At 37.0% G+C, this 21,501-nt stretch overlaps 1 protein-coding gene across 2 annotated transcripts in view; it reads right to left on the bottom strand.

Annotated features, from left to right (window-relative positions):
- The window catches only part of ANAPC4 (anaphase promoting complex subunit 4), a 42,425-nt gene that overhangs the window by 9,189 nt on the left and 11,735 nt on the right, over positions 1–21,501 (bottom strand). The window contains exons 5-21 of one of the 2 annotated variants that reach the window (XM_055245892.2): positions 21,420–21,494; positions 21,251–21,277; positions 21,112–21,156; positions 19,773–19,857; positions 18,983–19,087; positions 17,576–17,659; positions 16,082–16,168; positions 15,599–15,663; positions 15,273–15,315; positions 15,082–15,158; positions 13,229–13,329; positions 13,094–13,145; positions 6,990–7,045; positions 4,457–4,506; positions 3,194–3,250; positions 2,815–2,871; positions 289–382 (exon numbers count right to left, since the gene is read on the bottom strand). In XM_055245892.2, coding sequence (XP_055101867.1) covers positions 289–382; positions 2,815–2,871; positions 3,194–3,250; positions 4,457–4,506; positions 6,990–7,045; positions 13,094–13,145; positions 13,229–13,329; positions 15,082–15,158; positions 15,273–15,315; positions 15,599–15,663; positions 16,082–16,168; positions 17,576–17,659; positions 18,983–19,087; positions 19,773–19,857; positions 21,112–21,156; positions 21,251–21,277; positions 21,420–21,494 — 1,160 coding nt within the window. The remainder of the gene's footprint in view (positions 1–288; positions 383–2,814; positions 2,872–3,193; positions 3,251–4,456; positions 4,507–6,989; positions 7,046–13,093; positions 13,146–13,228; positions 13,330–15,081; positions 15,159–15,272; positions 15,316–15,598; positions 15,664–16,081; positions 16,169–17,575; positions 17,660–18,982; positions 19,088–19,772; positions 19,858–21,111; positions 21,157–21,250; positions 21,278–21,419; positions 21,495–21,501) is intronic. The other variant, XM_055245893.2, reaches the window with a different exon arrangement.

Here is a 21,501-nt window from a genome sequence, read left to right as displayed (position 1 = left end):
GTTTCCCCTTAAAATCCTATTTTTTACAGGGTGCAAAACACTTATATAAGAACACTTAGGAATAAGCAATCTTGCTACAGCGTAGTTAACTTCAGAGTGTCTTCTATCTATCATGGTGATGTCATACACTATTGGTTATTTTGCTGTTCCTATAATCAAATAAAAATAAGTCTAATAAACTTAGGTAAGTGTTGAGCAAGTTTTCAGCAAAACTGTTGGCAGAACTATTCAAGACCTAGTCTTAAATAAAAACAAAAATGGCCAAAATCTGGTTGGTTCATGAAATACCTTTAAGGTGGCTGCTATTTTGAAGAAAGTCATACCACTGGTTTCCTTCTGTGTTAGGGGGTGACACAAGATCATCATCTTCATCTTTCAAATACTAGAAATACAGAATAAGAAATTTAAGTTTATTCATACCTGGAAGGGAAAATGGAAAAAGAAAAAAAGTAAAAGACAAAAAAAGTTAAGTTTAGTAAATCAAAGAATTAGGGTCTAAAATCTGTTTAACACTTTTTTAACTTAATAAGTTACTCTGTTTTATTGCCAAGTCCTCTGAAAGTGCATTACTATTACTCTAAGTGAGGTAGCCAAAATCTGCTGTGTATGTGGTGGAATTAAGCCCTCCATAAATGTTAGCTAGCTACTGTCTTAAAAATTAAAGAAACTGCTGAACAGTTTGTAGTTTGTTTAGTCAAGCAACTAAACAAACTGCAAAGTATTAAAAGATTATTATGTTGTAGATGTAGAGACCACAAATCGAACTTAAATTGTGTTTCTTTTTCATGAGCATATTTTAATTTTACATATGCAAGTTATAAATTAGTTTCCTAAGCATCAATTATCAATATACTGTCAATATACTCTATGGCAGTTGTTCTTCAAGTGAGGTCCACAAGCCCCTGGGAATCCCCAAGATGCTTTTGGGGATCCACAAAGTCAATACTAGTTTTATAGTAATGTAGATGTCACCTGCCCTTTACACTGTGCTAACATTTGCACTGATGGTGGGGAAAACTTTTAAGTGTCTCAGCCAAGAGTCAAGGTAGTGGTCCCAAATCTTACCAGCAGTCACTGTTTTCTTTTTCTGTCACACACTCATAGTTTCATTTATCTTTAATGAAGTCATTAAATCACTAACTTTATTTTCAACCCTCGAGTACAAATCTTTAATATTCTGTGTGACAGAATTGAGAGTTATACATAGGCACTTTTGCTACACAAAATATGATGGTTATCTTGAGGAAAAGCACTTACGTTAAAAGCAAAAATAGGCTGGGCACGGTGGTTCATGCCTGTAATCCCCGCACTTTAGGAGGCCATGGCAGGTGTATCACTTGAGCCCAGGAGCTCAAGACCAGCCTGGGCAACATGGCGGGTCTCCACAAAATAAAGACAAAAATTAGCCAGGCATGGTGGTGTGTGCTTGTAGCCCCAGCTACAAGAGGTGAGTCCGATTGGTGGAGGCTGCAGTGAGCTGTGATTGCACCACTGTACTACTCAGAGGAAATACCCTGTCTCAAAAAAAAAAAAATTTTTTTTTTTTGGAAAACCTGCATCTGCCCCTGTGTGCTTCACAACACAAAGACTTTTCTGATTAAATTGGTGGTCCTATTAATGAAATCTAGCTTATAGTTTGATAAAAGGTGGCAGCATTTAGAACAGCTGGATGACTCAGGGAACCAATATTTCCCAAATGACCAAAGCAGGATGTTACAAAATTATGCGTGGACAAAAGATCCGTTCAAAGTGCAAGGGAGATGAATGAATTTTAATGTAAAAAATGTTCACTGATGCAATTTTAGATTCCCCACTGAAACAAACCTTTAAGACATTATCACTTGTCCACACTTGATATAATAAAGCAAAGTCACAATTATCTGAAAAACCTAATAGAATACTTCTCCCTTTTCATATACACACCTGTGTGAGGCTAGACTTTTTTCATATACACTGATACTACAGAAACAACATATCGAAACAGACTAAATGTAGCAGCAGATATGAGAATCCACCTGTTTTCTATTAGGCTGGACATCAAAGAAGTTTGCAATATGAAACATTACCACTCTTAGCTAAATTGTTTTGTAAAATATCATTATTTTTTCACTAAAAACATTTATATTAACATGTAATAGTAATGGGTATATTCTTTTTTTTTTCTTCTTTTTCTTTTGAGACTGAGTCTCCCTCTATCGCCCAGGCTGGAGTGCAGTGATGCAATCCTGGCTCACTGCAACCTCCGCCTCCTGGGTTCAAGCAATTCTCATGCCTCAGCCTCTCGAGTAGCTGAGATTACAGGTGTGAGTCACAATGCCTGGCTGGTATATTCTATTTTTGAGTGATTTAAGGAATAATTTTTTATTATGTTTAATTTTTAATACCTAATAATGCCTATCAGCAATAAATAACAGCTCACATAAACAAAAGCTCTTTTCTAGTCCTCAATAATTTTTTTTTCTTTTTTGAGACAGAGTCTTATTCTGTCGCCCTGGGTGAAGTGCAGTGGCTCGATCTCGGCTCACTGAAACCTTTGTCTCCTGGGTTCAAGTGATTTTCCTGCCTCAGCCTCCCAAGTAGCTGGGATTACAGGTGCCCACCACCACACCCAGCTAATTTTTGTGTTTTTAGTCCTCAATAATTTTTAAGAATGTAAAAGGGTTCTCAGAGCAAAATGTTTAAAAACTGCTGCTTTTTATTAATTTTACAAAAGGGCAGAGCTCCTGTATTACTTGGTATTGTAATGCTTTCCAGAAACTTTGGATAACAAAGATGAACACTGCTAAGGTTTTAAAATGAGTTCAAAGCCCATACCTGACCAACTCTTTCAACGTTAAAGTATTTTCCTTTTCGATTATAAAGGTCTGGAGCCTGGAAAAAAAAAAAAAAAAAAAAAACATAGTTTAATTCTTAAGTCAACTCATGAAGAAAAATATCTTAAATTTAAACCCAAAATCTTCCTTTTCAAGAGAGCTGTGAGTGGCAGTTATTATTTCCTTCTATAGATTATAAGACACACAAACAAAAGTCTGGTTTATTGACTATGTTTATAAACATAATTAGTTCAACAGTTTTAAAAAAGTAATTGCTATGGACTTCAATTAAATTGGGTTAAATTTAATTATGTCTTGTCATTATCCAGGTTTACTGTAATTTTTTTTTAAACTGCATTACAGAAATATCAACTTCTTACCTCATTGAAATGTTCAGTAAGAAATTCAGCAACAAATGTGATATCTTTCTGAGTCATCTATCAACAAAAGGAACAAACAGAAAAATCAAGATAAAAGAAAGTTGCTCAATAAAAGAAATGGTACATAATTATAAATGTGACATTTTTACTATCTACTAAAACCCATGGGAAAACTGGCAAAATTCTTTCAAAGAAATATAGATTAGCGACTGTGAAAATATGAACGCCTGGGGTTCCGAGAATGTAATTAAACATGTGAACTCATCTTCCAATCAGTTAATCCAATAGCTACAAAACTCTTTATAGCCTAAGGTTGTTTATTATTTCAGGCCTTGTGCTAAGACCACATGTGCTGAGGTCCCTCCTTTGGGAATGGGAACTGGATCCCAGATAAGATGTGTCACCCTTAGTTAAGGGCTGCAGGCAAACAGCGCTGTCTGCTTCAGTGTAGGCTCCGGCTTCTTGCAATGACCTGAATTTATACCAATTTAGTTCTTCAGCCCTCAGAAAATTATACCTTAGGATCCCTTCCAACAACTGACATATTTTACTCCCAAAATAAAGCTAACAGTGATGTCAGAAAAACAACTATTGAGAAACTTTCCTGGTTTGCAAGGTCAGTCACCCACAGTGCAAAAGATCGACTTAGCAAACAAGTTGTAGGGAGTGGAGGATCCCTTTCTCATCTAGTTCACGAGGCTAATTTTAATGCTGTCCATTTTTTTCAGGCTCAAAACTACCTAACCTATCAACAGTTTCAGCAGGGGTGAAGAAGAGTGAGCTGCAGGAATCAAGTGGAAATTCTGCCCTATTCCGTAAGACTTCCCTGGAAGGAGATTCCATCACCGCTTGTCACAGTCCTTACAGGAATCCCTCCTTTCTTTCTTTAGAAAGAAACTGTTGCTTACCAGACATCAACACAGGGACTAATATCTAAGCACCTGATTTCCAAAGAAAATAAGAAGCACTTAAAATTTAAGGAAGTCAAAGTAAGGAATACAAGGATGCTGTCTTACATGGATTATAAAACCTTATCCAAACATGAAAACTATAAATTTATATAGTCATAATAAAGGTATTCTATGAGATGAAACAATACACAAAACATGCAAATTTCTTTTTTAAAAAGATGGTGCTTAAGAGATCCAACATCTACATCCTGACATCCTGTTAACTAATAACTGAATAAGGGTACCAAAATGACCAGCACAGCTGAGTTCAAGCAGGACAATGTGAACACTGTGAAAATGCACTAGTACATACTACCTTATTCAGCTCGGGAAGCACGTGGTCTTCCGTCATTCTCAACATTGCTGGAAATACAAAGTTAAAAAACTATCTTTAAAAGCAAACTACAAACATAATTTTAATTATAAATACATTTGAAAGACAAGGTGTCTGACTGAACTAAATCTTCAATTTTACACAGCTTTTCACCAACAAAAACATTTTTCTTCCAAAAACTAAGGGGTGCCAGAACTTAAATTTGATTCATATTTTCAGGTTCAAAATTGTTGGTCTAACCATTCTAAACTATTCTTTTTCTTCTTCAATTCAACCTGTTGCCACTCCAGACAAACCTAACTGCTGTCTGTGCTAAGACTACGTGTGTAAGGATCCCTCCTTTTAACCTGGTGATGTTTCTGCTCTTAAAATCTGCAAGCCATTCTTTCCTCCAAAGCCTTACGATACCAAATAAATCTGTTTATTTCCCTTGGTCTTTTCTGCTACACACTTACAGTATATTTATGTACTTTTCTTTGATCTAGTATCTGTGGTTGACTCTCTTTGTCCTTTCATAGGAGTGTCCTCATCAGTACCATGTGTTTTGTATTATGTTCCACCTAAGTCAAGACAAAGTATGTTTCATGTGCTTCTGCATGGTATTTGAACATGGTTCTTAATTGCATTTGGTCAGTAACAAGCAAGTCAGAAGTACTTTTGCAAATACATGACTGTTTTTAATTAATTTAAACATCTAAGTTATCTGAAAGGGGTGCTAAAATCTAGTTCCACTCATTCTTATCCATCCAAAAAAACTACTTATTGAGCATACCCTAGGTGCTAGCAATATATCAGTATAAAAGACATCCCTGCCTTCATGGAGATTACATCTTACAAAGAAGAAAACCAAGGTTATACAGGTATCTACTGGGGACAGGGCCAGGATTACAAGTAGATCTCCACTTCTCCAATCCAGTGTGCTTTCTACAATGTCCTGCTCTAATGAGAAGGACCAAACAGTAAGTCATTTCTCTTCTAATCCTGAATAAGAGTACCACATTGCTACAGTTCTGATTCTTACTACAGTTAGATTCTTACTACAGTTAGAACGTGTAGTAAGGATAATCCTGATTCTTACTACAGTTAGAATGTGTAGTAAGGATAGACACTGCCTAAACTACCTCCAGTAATTATAAGTAAAACCAAACTACCTCTGCAAAAAAAAAGTCTTCTAAGGTCTCATTCAGTTTTAATATTGTAATTTATTCTAATTAACAACATGGATCTTAAACAGGCCAGCCTGATAAGCACTCTGGTTCCTCATTCTGGTTAGTATTGGTAAAGTTTTCAGAAATATCAAAAAATTTCAAGTATCAACATATGCAGATCACATCCAGTTTTTAAACAAAAGCAATTATGTTAGGTTGAAAAATATAGTCTGTTTTTACAGTATTAGAATTGAAGATCTGGACATTTGTTTAAAGGATATCAGCACATTACAGGTAATTTTCATTCTATTTTACTCTTTAGAGTTTCAACAAGTGTGAGATAAATTACATTAACACTAAATTTTGCATTTGTTGGAGGGAAATATATGCTGGATTATTTTAAGGATATTGAGAGTTCACAAAAATAGCAATATAAATGGACCTAAATAAAATATGCATATACTGCAGAGTGAATACAAAACATTTAATATCAAGTCAACAAATACTTACTAACTACCTGCCCAAATGCAAAGACATTGTGAAGACACAAAGACAGACTATAAGTGGTCTGCATTCTATTTAGCTGGAGCATCAGTACACAATAGAAGTGGTAATGGAAATGTTCTACTTCTGTGCGGCCACTAACCATTTGTGGCTGCTGAGAACCTCAAATGTGGACAGTATGGCTAAGGAACCAAACGTACAGTTTTATAGGATTTCAATCTACTTAAATAGCCACATGTGGCTAGCAGCTACCATAGTGGGCAGCAGAGATCTAAAGACAGAAGACCAAATAATCAAACAGAAGATAAGCTACCCAAGGACAGAGACTTATTTTTTTTTCTTTTTTACTTTTAAAATCTAGCACCTAACAGTGCCTGATACTTACAAAAATTTTTAAGAATGTTATGTTAACCTAAGGAGACATTACAAAGTAAAAAAATGTGAACTATCGGTGAGCGACAGGGGTAACACAGACTACAAGTTAGCTTTAACAGTTCTGTGAGGAATGTTTCTAGCATAAGGAAAAATGTTTAAGGTGATACATATCCCAATTATACTGATTTGATCTTTACAAATTATATGAATGAATTAAATTATCATGAGTACTCCAAAAATATGTATATTTATTAAATACTAATAAAAATAAATAAATATTTCTGTGGGGAGGTGAGTGTATGAATAAAGTAAGACTGGCCATGTGTTGATAACTGCTGAAGCTAGGTGAAAGGTACAACAGGGATCATTATACAGTTCTCTCAAAGTATTTGAAATTGTACTAGATTTATTCAAACAGTCTAAGATAATACTCCTATAGTTTTTTTAAAGTGTTAAAATAAAAATGCTTTACTCAATTAACTTACCCACATAGAGCCACCGAAAAAATGCTTTGAAGTTTTTCATACTACTATCTATAACTCTAAAGAGATAAAAACAAAAAAAATCAGATTAGTATGTGGGGGATTCATACATCCTGCTCAACTGTCATGAAATATCATAATCCTTACTGTTCTATTTTATCCTATCTGGGTGACATTTAAGTCTTTAGAACAGCAGATATTACAAATCAAACACATACCTAAAAATAAAATTTCAAAAAAGAAAATACTGATTATAAAAATAAAGCAAATAACTTAGATTCTAACTGGTTACAACAGCCTTGCCACAAACTGTGTAATAGTCTTTCTTATTATTCAGTAAAGCATGAACTCCTTTTCTAACTTTGCAAATAAAAGAAATCAGAAAAAACAAGTTTTCAGCATTATTCTCATTTTAAAAGAAAATGCTCATTGTTCAGTAAGAAGAAAAAACATCAACAGAAAACCATTATTACAAATTTGTGCTATGTCATTACCTCTGATATCAATGGACCATTATTTTTGGAAGCTGATTTTTTATTCTAACAATTGAGATCTCAAAAGTTGAATTTCCCTTGGCTTTACACAAATGTACCCCCAAAATTAAGTGTTATACATGGAAGTCATCTTCATTTTGATAAAACTGTCTCTGAATACAGAGATGGGTTATCACTTTTTAAACAATCTCTTTAAGCTCACATGTATAAGATAATTACTCTAGGCAAAAACCTGTGCTTTTCATTCCCAAATCTCAAAGCCCTTTCCAAGCATTAAGTTCATAATACCACTGGAGAGGTAGGTCAGTATCATTAACCTTTCGGTACAAAGTAAAACGCTTGGAATAAAAGACTGAAACATCTCTTATGTTACTAAGCAATATAATCAAAACCCTCTTGCAGCAATGATAAGAGAAAGAAAAAAAGTTCCTTTGTGCAGTCAGTATGTTCAACCCTATCCCAGGCCACCAGACCAACATCAACATGCTCAATGCCTCAGTTTCTCCATCTGGAACCTGTAATAATTCTACTTACCTGAAAGAACAATAAGTTAAACTACCTTTCATTCATATTGAGAAGTGATCATAGAAAGCGTGATATTTTATATCTGCTCTCTGCAAATACGGTGAACCAAAAAACACTTCAAAATACAGGAAAAGCAATGCCATTTCTCCTTGTGTTTTTTTGTCTTCTGAGCACACACATCTACAGCCTCTACCTTCTAAAATACCATTAAAATGGCCGTGGATGGAGAGAGGTACATGTGTTAGAAACTCACAAAAACAAAAAGAACAATAGAAAAGAAATTAAATTTCAGAAATGTCAAAAGTGACAGAAGACTGATGCAGCTCAACAGCAAAAGTGACTGATGCGGCTTAAGAGCAGAGGCCCCGTGCCAGGCAGCGCATGGAGAGGGCAGCTGGGAAGGAGCCTCTGCCCTGGAGAAGCCCAGGGATGCTCAGACCTTAGGAATGTCAGGTCTAACAGAAGACCTCAGGGCGCTGTGTGGGGCTGGACACGGGGGGACAAACTGAAAACATAACACAGAGTGGTCAATATGTTCTTTCCTCCAAAACACGAAGAATGCCTCGGGGGCTACTCTCCAGTCAAAACCAAACAGGATTCCTCAGAGAAACTGAGTAAAGTGGGAAGAGCTAAGGCACTTCCACATGGGCACCAGTAGCCTGAAGCAAAGCTCCACACACTCTGGCACCTGCTCCCTGCTGCCCCAACCTACACAGATTCCAAGCAACTTTAAATTGCCTCCTGAATAAACATGAGTAAGCAACCAAGCATCTGGTATTTAAAGAAACCTTGCAAGGACAGACTAAGATAAACAGAAAAGTGACCCATCAAGGGAAGATAATTCAGGGAACAGCAATCTAATTAATATCCTCAAAAAGATGTGAGATGTCACATCCACAAAACAAAAGCAAAGTTTTGAACGAGGATTAAAGAAACAGGAGAACACTTTGAGGAATTAAAAAGACTGCTATAATAAGAAATTGAAGAGAATGGTTCAGTGTAATGATCCTGTCCTCCAACCCGACCTTAGACATTTACTCCAAAGTTCACACCCCAGACTCTGTCATCACCAACTGCAACCCTTCTAAGTCTCAATTTCAAGCATCCCACTGACCAAACACCCCCTCCTATCTGTCCAGCCTCTCTCCAGGGCCCCCACCTTCCTCCCACCAGGACACATCATCTACTGGTTCTACTACCTTTCACCATCTCTCGGCCCCTACATGTCCTCACTTCCTTCCTAAAGTAGTTCAGATTCAAGGGCCATCGTTTTAACCTGGTCCTTGCTTCAATTCCGTTGTTCCTCTTGCTTCATTTTACTCATGAAGCCTGGTAAATCTAACTGCTCCCCTGCTCTGTGCCCCACTCCTGCAGCAGACCTGCAGCCATGCCAGCCGGCCTCACTTTCCCACTCCCAGAGCCCTCCTGTTCCATTAGTGCACTTGACCTCCTGCTGGACTAGACAGCTGCTTCACAGCTCTCCTTGTATTCTTAAACCTCCAACACCGCCTCCCCATCCTTACTCTCAGCTGATGACAGATGTCCTGTTAAGATAATAAAAGCCCCTTGAAGGGAACATCCCCCAGCTCCCACCTGCTCATACACTGGCCTCTGTGACCCTCCTCTCTCAGCCTTTCCTCCTACAACTGATGAGTTCCTACTTCTGCTTTTCCAACCTTTTCCCTTCTGCACTAGGTCCCACCTCTCTCATACTCTTTAGAGCCTCTCCTCTCTCATCTCAATTTTTTACCTTCTAGATCATTCCATCCATACATAAACATGCTCCAGTTCTTCCCAACATAAAAAGAAGAAAAAAACCCAACAATTCTGCTTCCATCTACTGGCCATTCCCTTTACAGCAAAACTCCTCAAGAGGCTATAGTTGCTGTCTTCTCTGCATCTGCTCTTATTCTGTATCGTACCAGCTCCCATCGCTCCCTAAGGTGGCTCTTATCAAGGTCACTATCCTAATAATACTCTAAGACTCTATTCTATTCTCGGTGTTTCCTTTGCTTGACTTAGCATCTGTCAACCAATCCCTCATTCTTTTTGTAATGCCTTCTTCGCTCAGCCTGCAGGACGCCTACTCCTCTGGTTGTTCTGTCTCTCCCATTTCCTTTGCTAGTTCTTCATCGTCCCCATTCTTAAATCAGGTCGCTCCTGTTCTCTACGCACACTCATTACCTCATCCAGTCCCATGGCTTTAAATAACACCAATGTGCTGATGGCTCCCAAATGCACATTTCCAGCTTGGACCCCTCCCTTGAACGCTAGTCTCACATAACTAACACTGTGCTGGACAGCTCCACCTGCAGATCTAATAGGCATTTCAAATTCCATACATCTAACACACTGACAGGGTGGCCGAAATTAACATCACTGAGAGGGGTGGACGACGGACACTGTGTGTGCTGCTGGATATGACAAATTGAGAAAGACACACCAATTATGTAGTATTTCTGGCCAGGGATGCATAACCTAAATACAATCATTAAAAAAAAATCAGTCTCAAAAAAAAAAAAAAAAAATCAGATAACCCTAAAATAAGAAACATAAAAAAAGATACACAGACATACATATACATACATACATGATGTGCTTCTTAAAGAAATGTCAACTTTTATAAAAGACCAAGAAAGTTTAAGAAACTGCTCAAAATTAACGAGACACAGCAACCAAAACAAATACATGATCCTGAACTGCATCTTATCATACTGGACATATTGGGATAATTGCTAAAGGGGAACTGAACTGTAGGTTAATATACTGTATTAATGTTAAAATTCCTGAATTTGTTAATTGTACTATGGTTATGTAAGAAAATAATTTTATTCTTAGAAAATACGCACTAAAGTATTCCAGGTAAAAGGCACCTGATATAAACAACATACTCTCACATTTCAGAAAAGATAAATTATATGATAAATACAGTATAATATTTTTAAATGATGAATCAAGTAAAGGAGTATTAGCAGAGTTGTCTTTATTATTCTTGTAATTTTTATGTAAAATTACTTCAAAATAGTAAGTCTAAAGAACAATCTAGTATGTCCAAACCAAACTCTTGATCTTACTCCACACTCCCCCTCCCTAAACCTGCCCTCACATTTGTTCCCCCTTCCAGTAAATGTCAATTCTACTCTTTCAAGTACCAAGGCCCTAAACTCATAATTATCTATGACCCCCTTATTATCACCATCTACAGATAAGCATTGAGAAAATCTTGTTAATTATTCTCAAAATATATCCCAATCCTGACCACTTCAGATTCTGACCACCATTTCTCTCTTGGCTTCTGTCCTTGCCTATCTATGAGCTATTCTCAACTCTGAGTAGCAAGACGGATCTTTCTGAAGCCTAAATCATATCCTCTCCACTACTCCTAAATCCCCAAGGGCTTCTCTTTACATCCAGAGTAAAGGCCGAAGTCCTAACAACTGCCCACAGGCTTTATGCAACCTGGCCATCCTCCATCACCTGTCAATTCACCCCCTACCTTACTCTCATTCAATCCACTTCAGCCATAGTGCCCTTGTCCCTGCAACGTGCCAGGCAAGCTCCAAACTCAGGGCCTTCACACTTGCTGCCCCTTCCACCCCCAAACACCAACAGGGGTTGCTCCCTTCCGTCTCCTTCCAACTTCACCTTCTCAGTGAGGCCTCCCTGATCACCTATATAAAGTTGAATCCCCTACTTTATCATGCCCTAGGTCCTTGTTTCTTGCTTGGTTTTTCTCAACATTACTTATCACTGTATTTAAAACATAGTTAAGTGCTCAACAAATGTCTACTGACATTTGACAATAGTCAAAAAACTCTCAGAAAATCAAAAAGACAAAGATATGAAAAATATAAGAGAAAAAGAAAAGACACAGAAATCAATCCACCACAAATTCTAATATCTAATCAAACAGTTTTCTAGAACAAAAACCTAGTTTAAAACAAGAGAAAGCTTGGCGTAATGGCATACTCCTGTAGTCCCAGCTACTCACGAGGCTGAGGCAAGAGGATCACTTGAGCCCAGGAGCTCAAGTCCAGCCTGGGCAACATAGAGAGACCTCGTAACAAAAATAAATAAATAATAATAAAGTAAATAAAAGAGGGAGGAGGAAATTATTAAAAGAATAATACAAGAGAATTCAGGTTAAAATGGCTTATTATAGCACAAGGAATTAAAAGGCCCACACCTAAAAACACTATTAGGAAATTTCAACATATCAAGAATAAAGAGTAATGCTTTTACAGCTTTTTCAAAAGGAAAAAAAAAACAACTATAAAGGGCTAAGAATCAGAAGCACCAGACCTTCCATCAGCTACAAAAAGCACAGAATCCTATGGAACTCTGCTTTTGAAGTTCTATGTGAAAACCAATAACCCTCAGGGAATCCTAAACCCAGAGAAAAAACACAAAAGGAGATAAAAGTTTACCTTCTATGTCTGCTTTTTGAGAAAGTTACTAGAGGATATTTTCCAGCAAAATGATTAAATAAGCCAAGAAACAAAGGCAATCCTAGCAGTTCTGGGTCTAACCCAGGAGAGTAATGAAGAAAATGCCCAGGTGGTAGCCGTGCAGGAGAACTGGAGCACAGCTGCAGGCTGAGGCAGAGGGGTGGGAGGCTAAACAAGGCATCTGGAACAGGGGACTCCAGAGGTACTATACCACCCTTCAGAAGGGAAAGGACGGAAGGATGAAGAAAAGACAGACAATGCAAGAAAACAAGCAAGCCAAACAGTCTAAGAAAAACAAAACAAACAGAATAATTTCTAAAAATTGACAAAGGAAATGTGGCATAGTCATACAATTTAGAAATATGGAGGTAACCCATAGAACTAAAAATAGAAGTAGTTAAAGAGTTAAAATGATTCCCTCTGGAGAGAAGACCTGAGGTGAGGATGACCAGGACAGGAAAATACAGCTTTACTTCATAAAATCGCTGTGCTGCTGGCTTGTCGGAACCATATAAAGGCATAATTTTGATAAAAATCTAAAAACTGATTTTAAGAGAATCGTAACAGCTTACTAGGTTCTTATTTAGGTCAAAAGTGACATATTCTTGTCTCAGTAATTCCAGGTACTCCCAATACTTACTGAAGAAGTTCATTTGCCTTGAGTATAAAAGAACCCACAGCAGTTATAGCATCTAAAGGGAAAAAATAAATAAACGTCATCTGTCAAATAAGTAAACTGTGTTTAATGTATTCCACTGAGAAATTAAACCACTACCTTCGATTCCTGCAGCATCTAGTCCAAGAGGTTCATATTTTTGCTTCCATGAAGCCATTCCTTTCAATTCACTCAAATGGTATAATAAAGACTCCGAGCCACTATCCAAACAGAGCAGAAATAAATTAGTATCATGATGATCATCAAGCGACTACCTTGCCTGAATATTTCTAAATTTTCAGAAATAAAAACTGAAAGTAACTTTCATTTTCTTTCCATGAGAAATAATTATTTCTCAAAACTGGTCCTAAAAATTGCAGCAGAACCATCTGGTCAATGTGACTACAGAGATAAACAAATGACAAGCTCAAATTTTGTAAGATGATCCAATTGTGTTCCACTGTTAGTCCTGACCCTTTTAAGATAGTTGTATAGCCATCTTGTTCACCCAACTACTACACAGTCAATGTTCAATAAATATTTCTTAAGTTCCCACTTTGGGTCAGGTACCATGCTATATACTGGGGACACAACGGTGAACACAATCAAAGGGTCTCATGGCATTGACAGTATAACAAGGAAGACAGTCATGACCGCACAGTGATACAGTGTACCATTCCAACTACTATAAATGCCTTGAAGGAAACACACGGGGTGCAGGTATAACAGAAGAACCTGAGCTAATCTGGGATTCAGAAAGGCTTTTCTGAAGGAATGAATGTGAGCTGAGAGCTGAAGAATGCATGTGAAGAACAAGTTGGGACAAGAGGAATATACAGAAGCCCTAGGCGGGAGACAAAATGTCAAGTTGGAGAAACTAAATGGCCACCAGTGTGGGCGAGGCAGAGAGGCAGGTATGCTAAAGGCCACGCAAAGGTCTCCATTCTAAGGGAAGGCATTAGAAGTTTTTAAGAGAGAAAAATGTTTAGCTCCACTGGGGAAAATACATTCAAAGTACAGTGTGTACTGAAAGAGCCCAACTAGTCCAGAGGGTGCTACAGTGGTCCAAGGGAGGGGTGATGTAGTTAGGGCCAGGGACTCAGCATAAAGGAATTTATCAAAATTTAAACCAAACACCACCAAGTGTGGTGGCTCCTGCCTATAATCCCAGCACTTTGGGAGGCCAAGGCAGGTGGATCACTTGAGGTCAGGAGCTCGAGACCAGTCTGGCCAACATGGTGAAACCCCGTCTCTACTAAAAATACAAAAATTAGCCAGGTGTAGTGGTTCACACCTGTAATCCCAGCTACTTGAGAGGCTGAGGCAGGAGAATCGCTTGAACCCAGGAGGCGGAGGTTGCAGTGAGCCGAGATCACACCACTGCACTCCAGCCTGGGCAAGACTCCATCTCGAAACAACAAAAAACCAAAAACCAAACAAAATAAATCAAACACTCAGCATCCACTTGTAAACTGCTTCAATGAAGTAGCTATGGATAGAAAAAGCATGAGATTTGAAAATCTAGGATGAAGTCTTGGCTCTGACACTTAGTAACTTTTGGCCAGCCATATAACCGATTTTGAACTTCTGTTTCCTCTTGCGTAAAATCACCAACACCTTGCCAAGATATTAAATATACAATATTCTTGATAAACTGTAAAATGTTAACCTCACTGCTCAAAAAAGGGATATATGCCTTATTTCAAAATATACTTCATGCTTAGCTGATTAAGAAAAAACCCCAGATAGAGTCTAGCCTGGTGAAAAGATGTTGGAAAACTACTTCATAAAGCAGAATTATTATTGACTCTTTCAATCTTGGGTACAGGAAGATTCTTCTCAAATGCCATGCAACAATTTTAGCTAGAAAAGGCTTAAAAAGAGAATGCCAGATGAAGAGAAGGCGGCAGAAAGAAGGCCAATGCCAGGTATGTGTGGATACAATACCAAAAAATTCTACGTCACCTTCATACCTCTGTAAGTGACTTATGACCAATTTTTGTATACTGGAGTATGATGACTCTATAGACTGGCCAAGCTTTTTTAAGCCCTAATTAAAAGAAGAAAATATATTTAGCATAAAATCAGGATATTATAGGCCGCTCAGAAAAAAAATTAAGAATGTGTTCATAGCCATTTGAATACATAGATACATTAACTGCACCTTCACTGTTAACTGATTCATCAAGAGAGTCTGAAGTTCAGCACTACAATGAAAAACAAAGTATTTTTAGTCACTGCTCTATTGGAAATCTGAATGCGTCACTTACAACTTTTAAATTTCGAAGAACAAACAGGAAACAAAATAAAGAAATAGCCCAACAAAAAATTCTATGCATGTAACATCACATATACCCCATAAATATGTAAAACATTATGTATCAATTAAAATATTATGTATCAATAACAAAATCACATACTATGACTATAAACTACTAATTACTGTTAAAAAAGAAGCAAAAGCAGGAGCACCTAATCTGAGTTTATTACCTTGCTTTCCCCCATAATAGCAAGTGCATGAACTCATCTTGCACTGATGTGGTTGTGTTCTTTTCCTAGAAAAAAGTGAAAAAAAAATTGTGATATATGTATTTCTTAAATTATAAGCATATTTATTCAAAATTATAGGAGCATGATTCCCTTTCCTTGCCTTAAACTTCCATCAAATCCATAAAGTGATCATCTGAACATCAGTGACTAGAAGACAGCCAATCAGCTGTTCTAACACCTGCCCTTATTGCCAAAGCCCCGCCAGCTCCACTTCACAATCCTGTCCCCACTTAAGTTGTACCAATGGGAAAAGAGCCCTTTTTGCAAATCTGAGAAAGCAGTTTGAAGTTAGATGAAGCCATTTGAAAGAAATCATGATCTTAGCCTTTTATGAATCAAACTGATTTTTCTCATGTACCTCAAAGTAAAGACATACATCATGCATTCTTTAACTCTCTCCATGGGAAACTTCAGCTGCTTTACCTGCACAAACTTGGTGAGACGAGAATCCATCTGCATTAGTATTTCTTCCCATGCTTCACACATACATGTTAGTGACAAATTTATATACTATTAGCAAAAAAGAAAAATTGAAATGGTAAAAAATATTTAAACCAACTTGCTATCTAAATAATATATGCTTATGATCAAGTGTCTCAAAGAAATCTAGAATTTACTTTCAATCACTGTTTTATTTTTATTTACTTATCTATTTATTGAGACAGAGTCTTGCTCTGTCGTCCAGGCTGGAGTGCAGTGACGCCATCTTGGCTCACTGCACCCTCAACCTCCCAGGTTCAAGCGATTCTCCTGCCTCAGCCTCCCAAGTAGCTGGTATTACATGCACACGTCACCATGCGCAGCAAATTTTTGTAATTTTAGTAGAGACAGGACTTTACCATGTTGGCCAGGCTGGTCTCGAACTCCAGGCCTCAAGTGATCCGCCTGCCTCAGCCTCCCAAAGTGCCAGGTTTATAGGTGTGTGCCACTGTGCCCAGCCTCAATCACTCTTTTAACTCAGTTAAGATGGAGAAAAAGACTATAGCTTGGTCATCACTTAACTATGAAACATTCCATTGATTCTTAGAATTTCATAACAAAACATTCTTAAATTAAGTTTTTATCTGGTGAAACAAATATCTCCAAGCTTTTTATATAAGATATGTCTTATCTACACTAACAGTCAAAATACTGGTTTGGTCAACTATTCAATTTTCAAATAGGATCCTTAAAAAGATACCGATCTCTAGAAACCTTTAATATCAAATAAATTAATGACTGCAGTAGAATGAAAAACATTGCCACAATTTTTTGTAGCCCCTCCAGTCAGATGTAGAGTCAATTTCTTCAGCCCTTGAGTCTCGCTTTGACTAACAGAATGCAGCAGAAATAACATTGTTGACTCCAGGGCCTGAAAAGTCTTTGTATGCTTCCACTTGCACCCTCAATGCCCCGTTACCACCACCACGTGGACAAGCCTGTGCTGGCTTGCTAGAGTATGAAACATGTGGAGTAGAGACAAGGCATCACAGCCAAGGGACACATATCAGCTGGCATGACCAAGTCTAGTCAAGATCAGCTGAACCTTCCCCAGGTCACCCAAACATCTTGGCTAAGCTCAGCCTAAATCACCAACCTACAGGATTGGGAGGTAATTTGGGGTGGGTTTATTATGAACAAATGTAAACTCATGTGAAGATTGTTTTTCCCACAATACTTTATAATGTAAATGGTATTTTATTTATGGGAGTATTTTAAAAGATTTAAACTCTTCTGGAGGTGGAAAATAGGGTGGGGTGGAAGTAGGTTCTCAATTAAATGTCCTTTTCCTGCTTTAACGGACCTTATAAGATTATCTATCAGACTAGACACCTCTACTTCAGATAGCTTTACAAAACAAAATTTTGAAGTTTTTTATTTACAGAACTTTAGAAGCCGATAATAAATATTCACATAAGACAAGCTCTAAATAAATACCTGTAACAGAGCTGAAATATGAGTAAACTTTCTGGCCATCCGAGTTACTTCAGGTAAGAAAGAGTACAACAGATTGGTTTCGAGCTGTAAAATCAAGAGAGTAAGTGAGTCACCATCAGATGCACTTGCTGTGAAGTCTATAATTTAAAGAGTGTAGGTCAAACTACGTATCAGAAAGACTATGTCAGAATTGTGCCCTCTTTGAGCAGAACGGTTTGGAAACTAACAGCACATGGCCTTAGGATTTCTTAACCTACACATAACCATACACAAATCACTCTCTCTGGGTCATCAACCCCTTCTGTGTAGATAGAATAAATGTAATACAACCTATTTTGAAACAGTATTACAAAGAAATTTTTAAATCACAAATATATGTAAAAACTTGAAGTATAAGGAATTAAAGGCTACTGATAAATATTGGGAAAATATCTATCAATGGTATATGAATTGTATCTCAATAAGTTTGTCATTAAAAATGATCTGTTACCAACTTCACAGTAGTAGTGAATCATTTTATTATAACCGAAATGCAATCCTGGTGATCATAGTTTCAAATAACCTTAAGATGATGAGCAAATATGAACAACCATTACCATAGTGAATAGTAAATCAAGAGTTCTCTGATGCTCTGAATACAAAGAGAATGTTGGAAGGCATCACACACATTGCATCTTGCATCTTTTTTGTTCTACTTTTGTTTGAGAGTTCACACATACTTAAGTGGCTGGGATATTTAAGATGAAAATTTTCGATTTCCTGGCAAGGCTATGATCTAAATACTCTATGGGAGCCCAGTTAGCTTCCTTAATCTACAATGCAGATGGCACGCAATAAAGCATTTTCCCAATATTAAGTGATCATTTTGCACAAGATGCAATGTGCTAGTTAAGAGCACAGATTAAGGAGCCAGATTGTCTAGCATCACTTTCCCATCCTGTGACATCAAGCAAGTTCTAAAGTATTTGTGTGTCCATGTACTTACCTATAAAATGGGGATAACAACAGTATCTGCCTATTACAATGCTGTGAAGATTCAAATCAATTGTTCTGAAGCATTCAGTATATGGCACATATTAAACAATCAATAAGTATTAACCTTTATTATTATCAGGGACAGAGTTCTAAGCAACCACTTGGTACAAAGTCAAACTGGAATAGCAACAAATTAATATGGTCATTAATAGACCATCAAAACACTTTTTATGAAAACTGTATTGGAGCATGGGGAGAATAATATGGTATTCACTATAATAACACTCAATATATTAGGATGTAGAAATTCCAAGTCGATTTTTTTGCATTATTTTAATGATCATTACAATACAGTGAGATGTGGATAAAAACCTATATAAAACTTGTTAAATACATGTTTACTCTCTACTGTTATCAAGTTCCAATACTCACCTGAAAGTATGAAACTTCTGAAGCACCATTAGTAGAGACTTCTGTGACCACTGATAATGATTTCAAATCACTTGATAAACATAATGCAAGACAAGTACCAGCAATCTGTAAAAGAGTCAAACCCCTTAGCATATTTAGTATCACTGCTAGGTTGAATCTGATTATCATGCAGAAAGCAAAAACTCAGAGCTTTAAAAAGCAGAAACATATATTCCCAGCTCCAGCCACATGCATGTAGCAGATGAAGGTAGGTGTCCGCCTGCATGGACCTTTCTAGTTACAAGGCCACAAAAATAACCTGGTTCCCTCACCCCTACCCAAGTCTCAAATCAAGTGCTGCAGAACTAATATATTCCACAGAACCTACAATATTTTCTACCCCTTTTGGGAGTGGTAAGAGTCGGATGAAAAAGCTATGGAGAAGACTGAGACGTAGCAACTATAGTACAGTCAGTACTGGACTTAAGAATGCTTCTGAAGATTTACATTCCAATCACAAATTGAAGCTCTTTTACATCTCACACTAGAAAAATATTAAATCATAATCAAGTGTATCATACTAATCTGTTAAAGAAAAAAAAAAACTTGACTAATTCCACAAATAGCTCCCAATCTTTATAGACATATCACAATTATTTTATCTTAGTAAGAAAATTATTCTCTGAACATTTAAGAATAATTCCAAAAACCGAAACTGAAAAAAAACCTAGTGCTTTATTCTTTTTCCAAAAGTACCTAGTATATTCTAAGAGAAATAATTTAGAAAGAGAAAATGTTAAAGAAATCTTACCCCTGTGACTTGAGCAATTTTAAACATTCCATAAGCATAAAGCTCAATAAATCCAGAGCTTCCTCCAAGGACAAGAATATTAAGCCTAATTAAAAATAATGCAACAAGCTGAGAACCAATCAACAACACAGATGATTGCATTCTTAAAGCGAGATATAAATTATTACTGCTTTCATATAATCTATATGCTAAAGCTCCCCTGCAGAGGGAAGTGAAACATCAAATCCACTAACACTCAATATTCAGTCACATCAGGCTTATTCCTTTTTTCAAAGAACATAAATTTCCTCTAGCCTAAAAAAAATCAGCTTACAGTAAAATAAGAATACATTATTTTAATGACAACTATATTTATACACTCTCAATAACAAAACAATCCTTTTACCAACTAATACAAAGTGCCATCAGTTTTATTATGGTTATGATGCTAAATATATTAAATGGGCTTAAAAAACATGAATACTTAAAATTTTAGAAACTCTAGTACTTATATCCTTTTACTTCTTATTAAACATATGTACATCATATTATTATTAAAACTTGATAAAACGAAAGGCCACACAATAAAAACAATAGATATTAAGGTCTATATATTGTTTGAAGGTATTAATGTCAACGATAAGGCCAGGTGCGGTGGCTCATGCCTGTAATCCCAACACTTTGGGAGGCCAAGGCGGGGGGGGGATCATCTGAGGTCGGGAGTCTGAGACCAGCCCGGCCAACATGGTGAAACCCTGTCTCTACTAAAAAATACAAAAATTAGGCCAGGCGCAGTGGCTCACACCTGTAATCCCAGCACTTTTGGAGGCCAAGGTGGGTGGATCACGAGGTCAAGAGATCGAGACCATCCTGGCCAACATGGTGAAACCCCGTCCCTACTAAAAATACAAAAATTAGAAAGGCCTGGTGGCGGGTGCCTGTAGTCCCAGGTACTCTACTCGGGAGGCTGAGGCAGAAGAATCACTTGAACCAGGAAGGCGGAGGTTGCAGTGAGCCAAGATTGCACCACTGCACTCCAGCCTGGCAACAGAGCGAGACTCCGTCTCAAAAAAAAAAAAAAAAAAATTAGCTGGGTGTGGTGGCACGTGCCTGTAGTCCCAGCTACTCGGAGGTTGAGACAGGAGAATCGCTTGTGCCTAGGAAGTAGAGGTTGTAGTGAGCCAATATGGCGCCACTGCACTCCAGCCTGGGTGACAGAGACTCTATCTCAAAAAGAAAACAAAAACAAAAAACAATGAAATAAAATGGCAAATAAAGGATTTGCTCTTAAAGCTTCTGAAAACTGCCTCAAATATGAAATAACTTTAAGAAATTAGACTTATTTATCTGTAAGATTTACCTGACGTCTCCCAAGAGCTTAATAATTTCATCAGAATTTTCTTCACTAAAATATAAAAATAAATTGGGTCATCTTTCAATTCTGTCTTCCAAATAATAACAGATTATCTTACTTGAAAACAAGAAAAGGTGTATCTTACCTAAATATTTTTGAGGTGTTGCTATAGCTAGAAGGAAATAGAGATTAAGGTAAAAAATACTCTTAGTAAAAATACATATTTTAAAATGCATGAGAAAATTGTCACAGTGTTAAAAGCAGAAGAAAGAGAAATCTGCAAGATTAATTTCAAAGAAACCAGTGATACATACTTTTTTGGCAGTGTAGGTAGTTTAGGTAAGAGAAGATTTGATTCATCCTCAGCATTATAAAATGATGTGAGAACACTAAAAA

Source organism: Symphalangus syndactylus, chromosome 16 (assembly GCF_028878055.3).
Source record: "Symphalangus syndactylus isolate Jambi chromosome 16, NHGRI_mSymSyn1-v2.1_pri, whole genome shotgun sequence".
Classification (NCBI taxonomy): domain Eukaryota; kingdom Metazoa; phylum Chordata; class Mammalia; order Primates; family Hylobatidae; genus Symphalangus; species Symphalangus syndactylus.
Note: the sequence above shows the minus strand (reverse complement) of the source record. Positions and strands in the feature narration are given on the sequence as shown.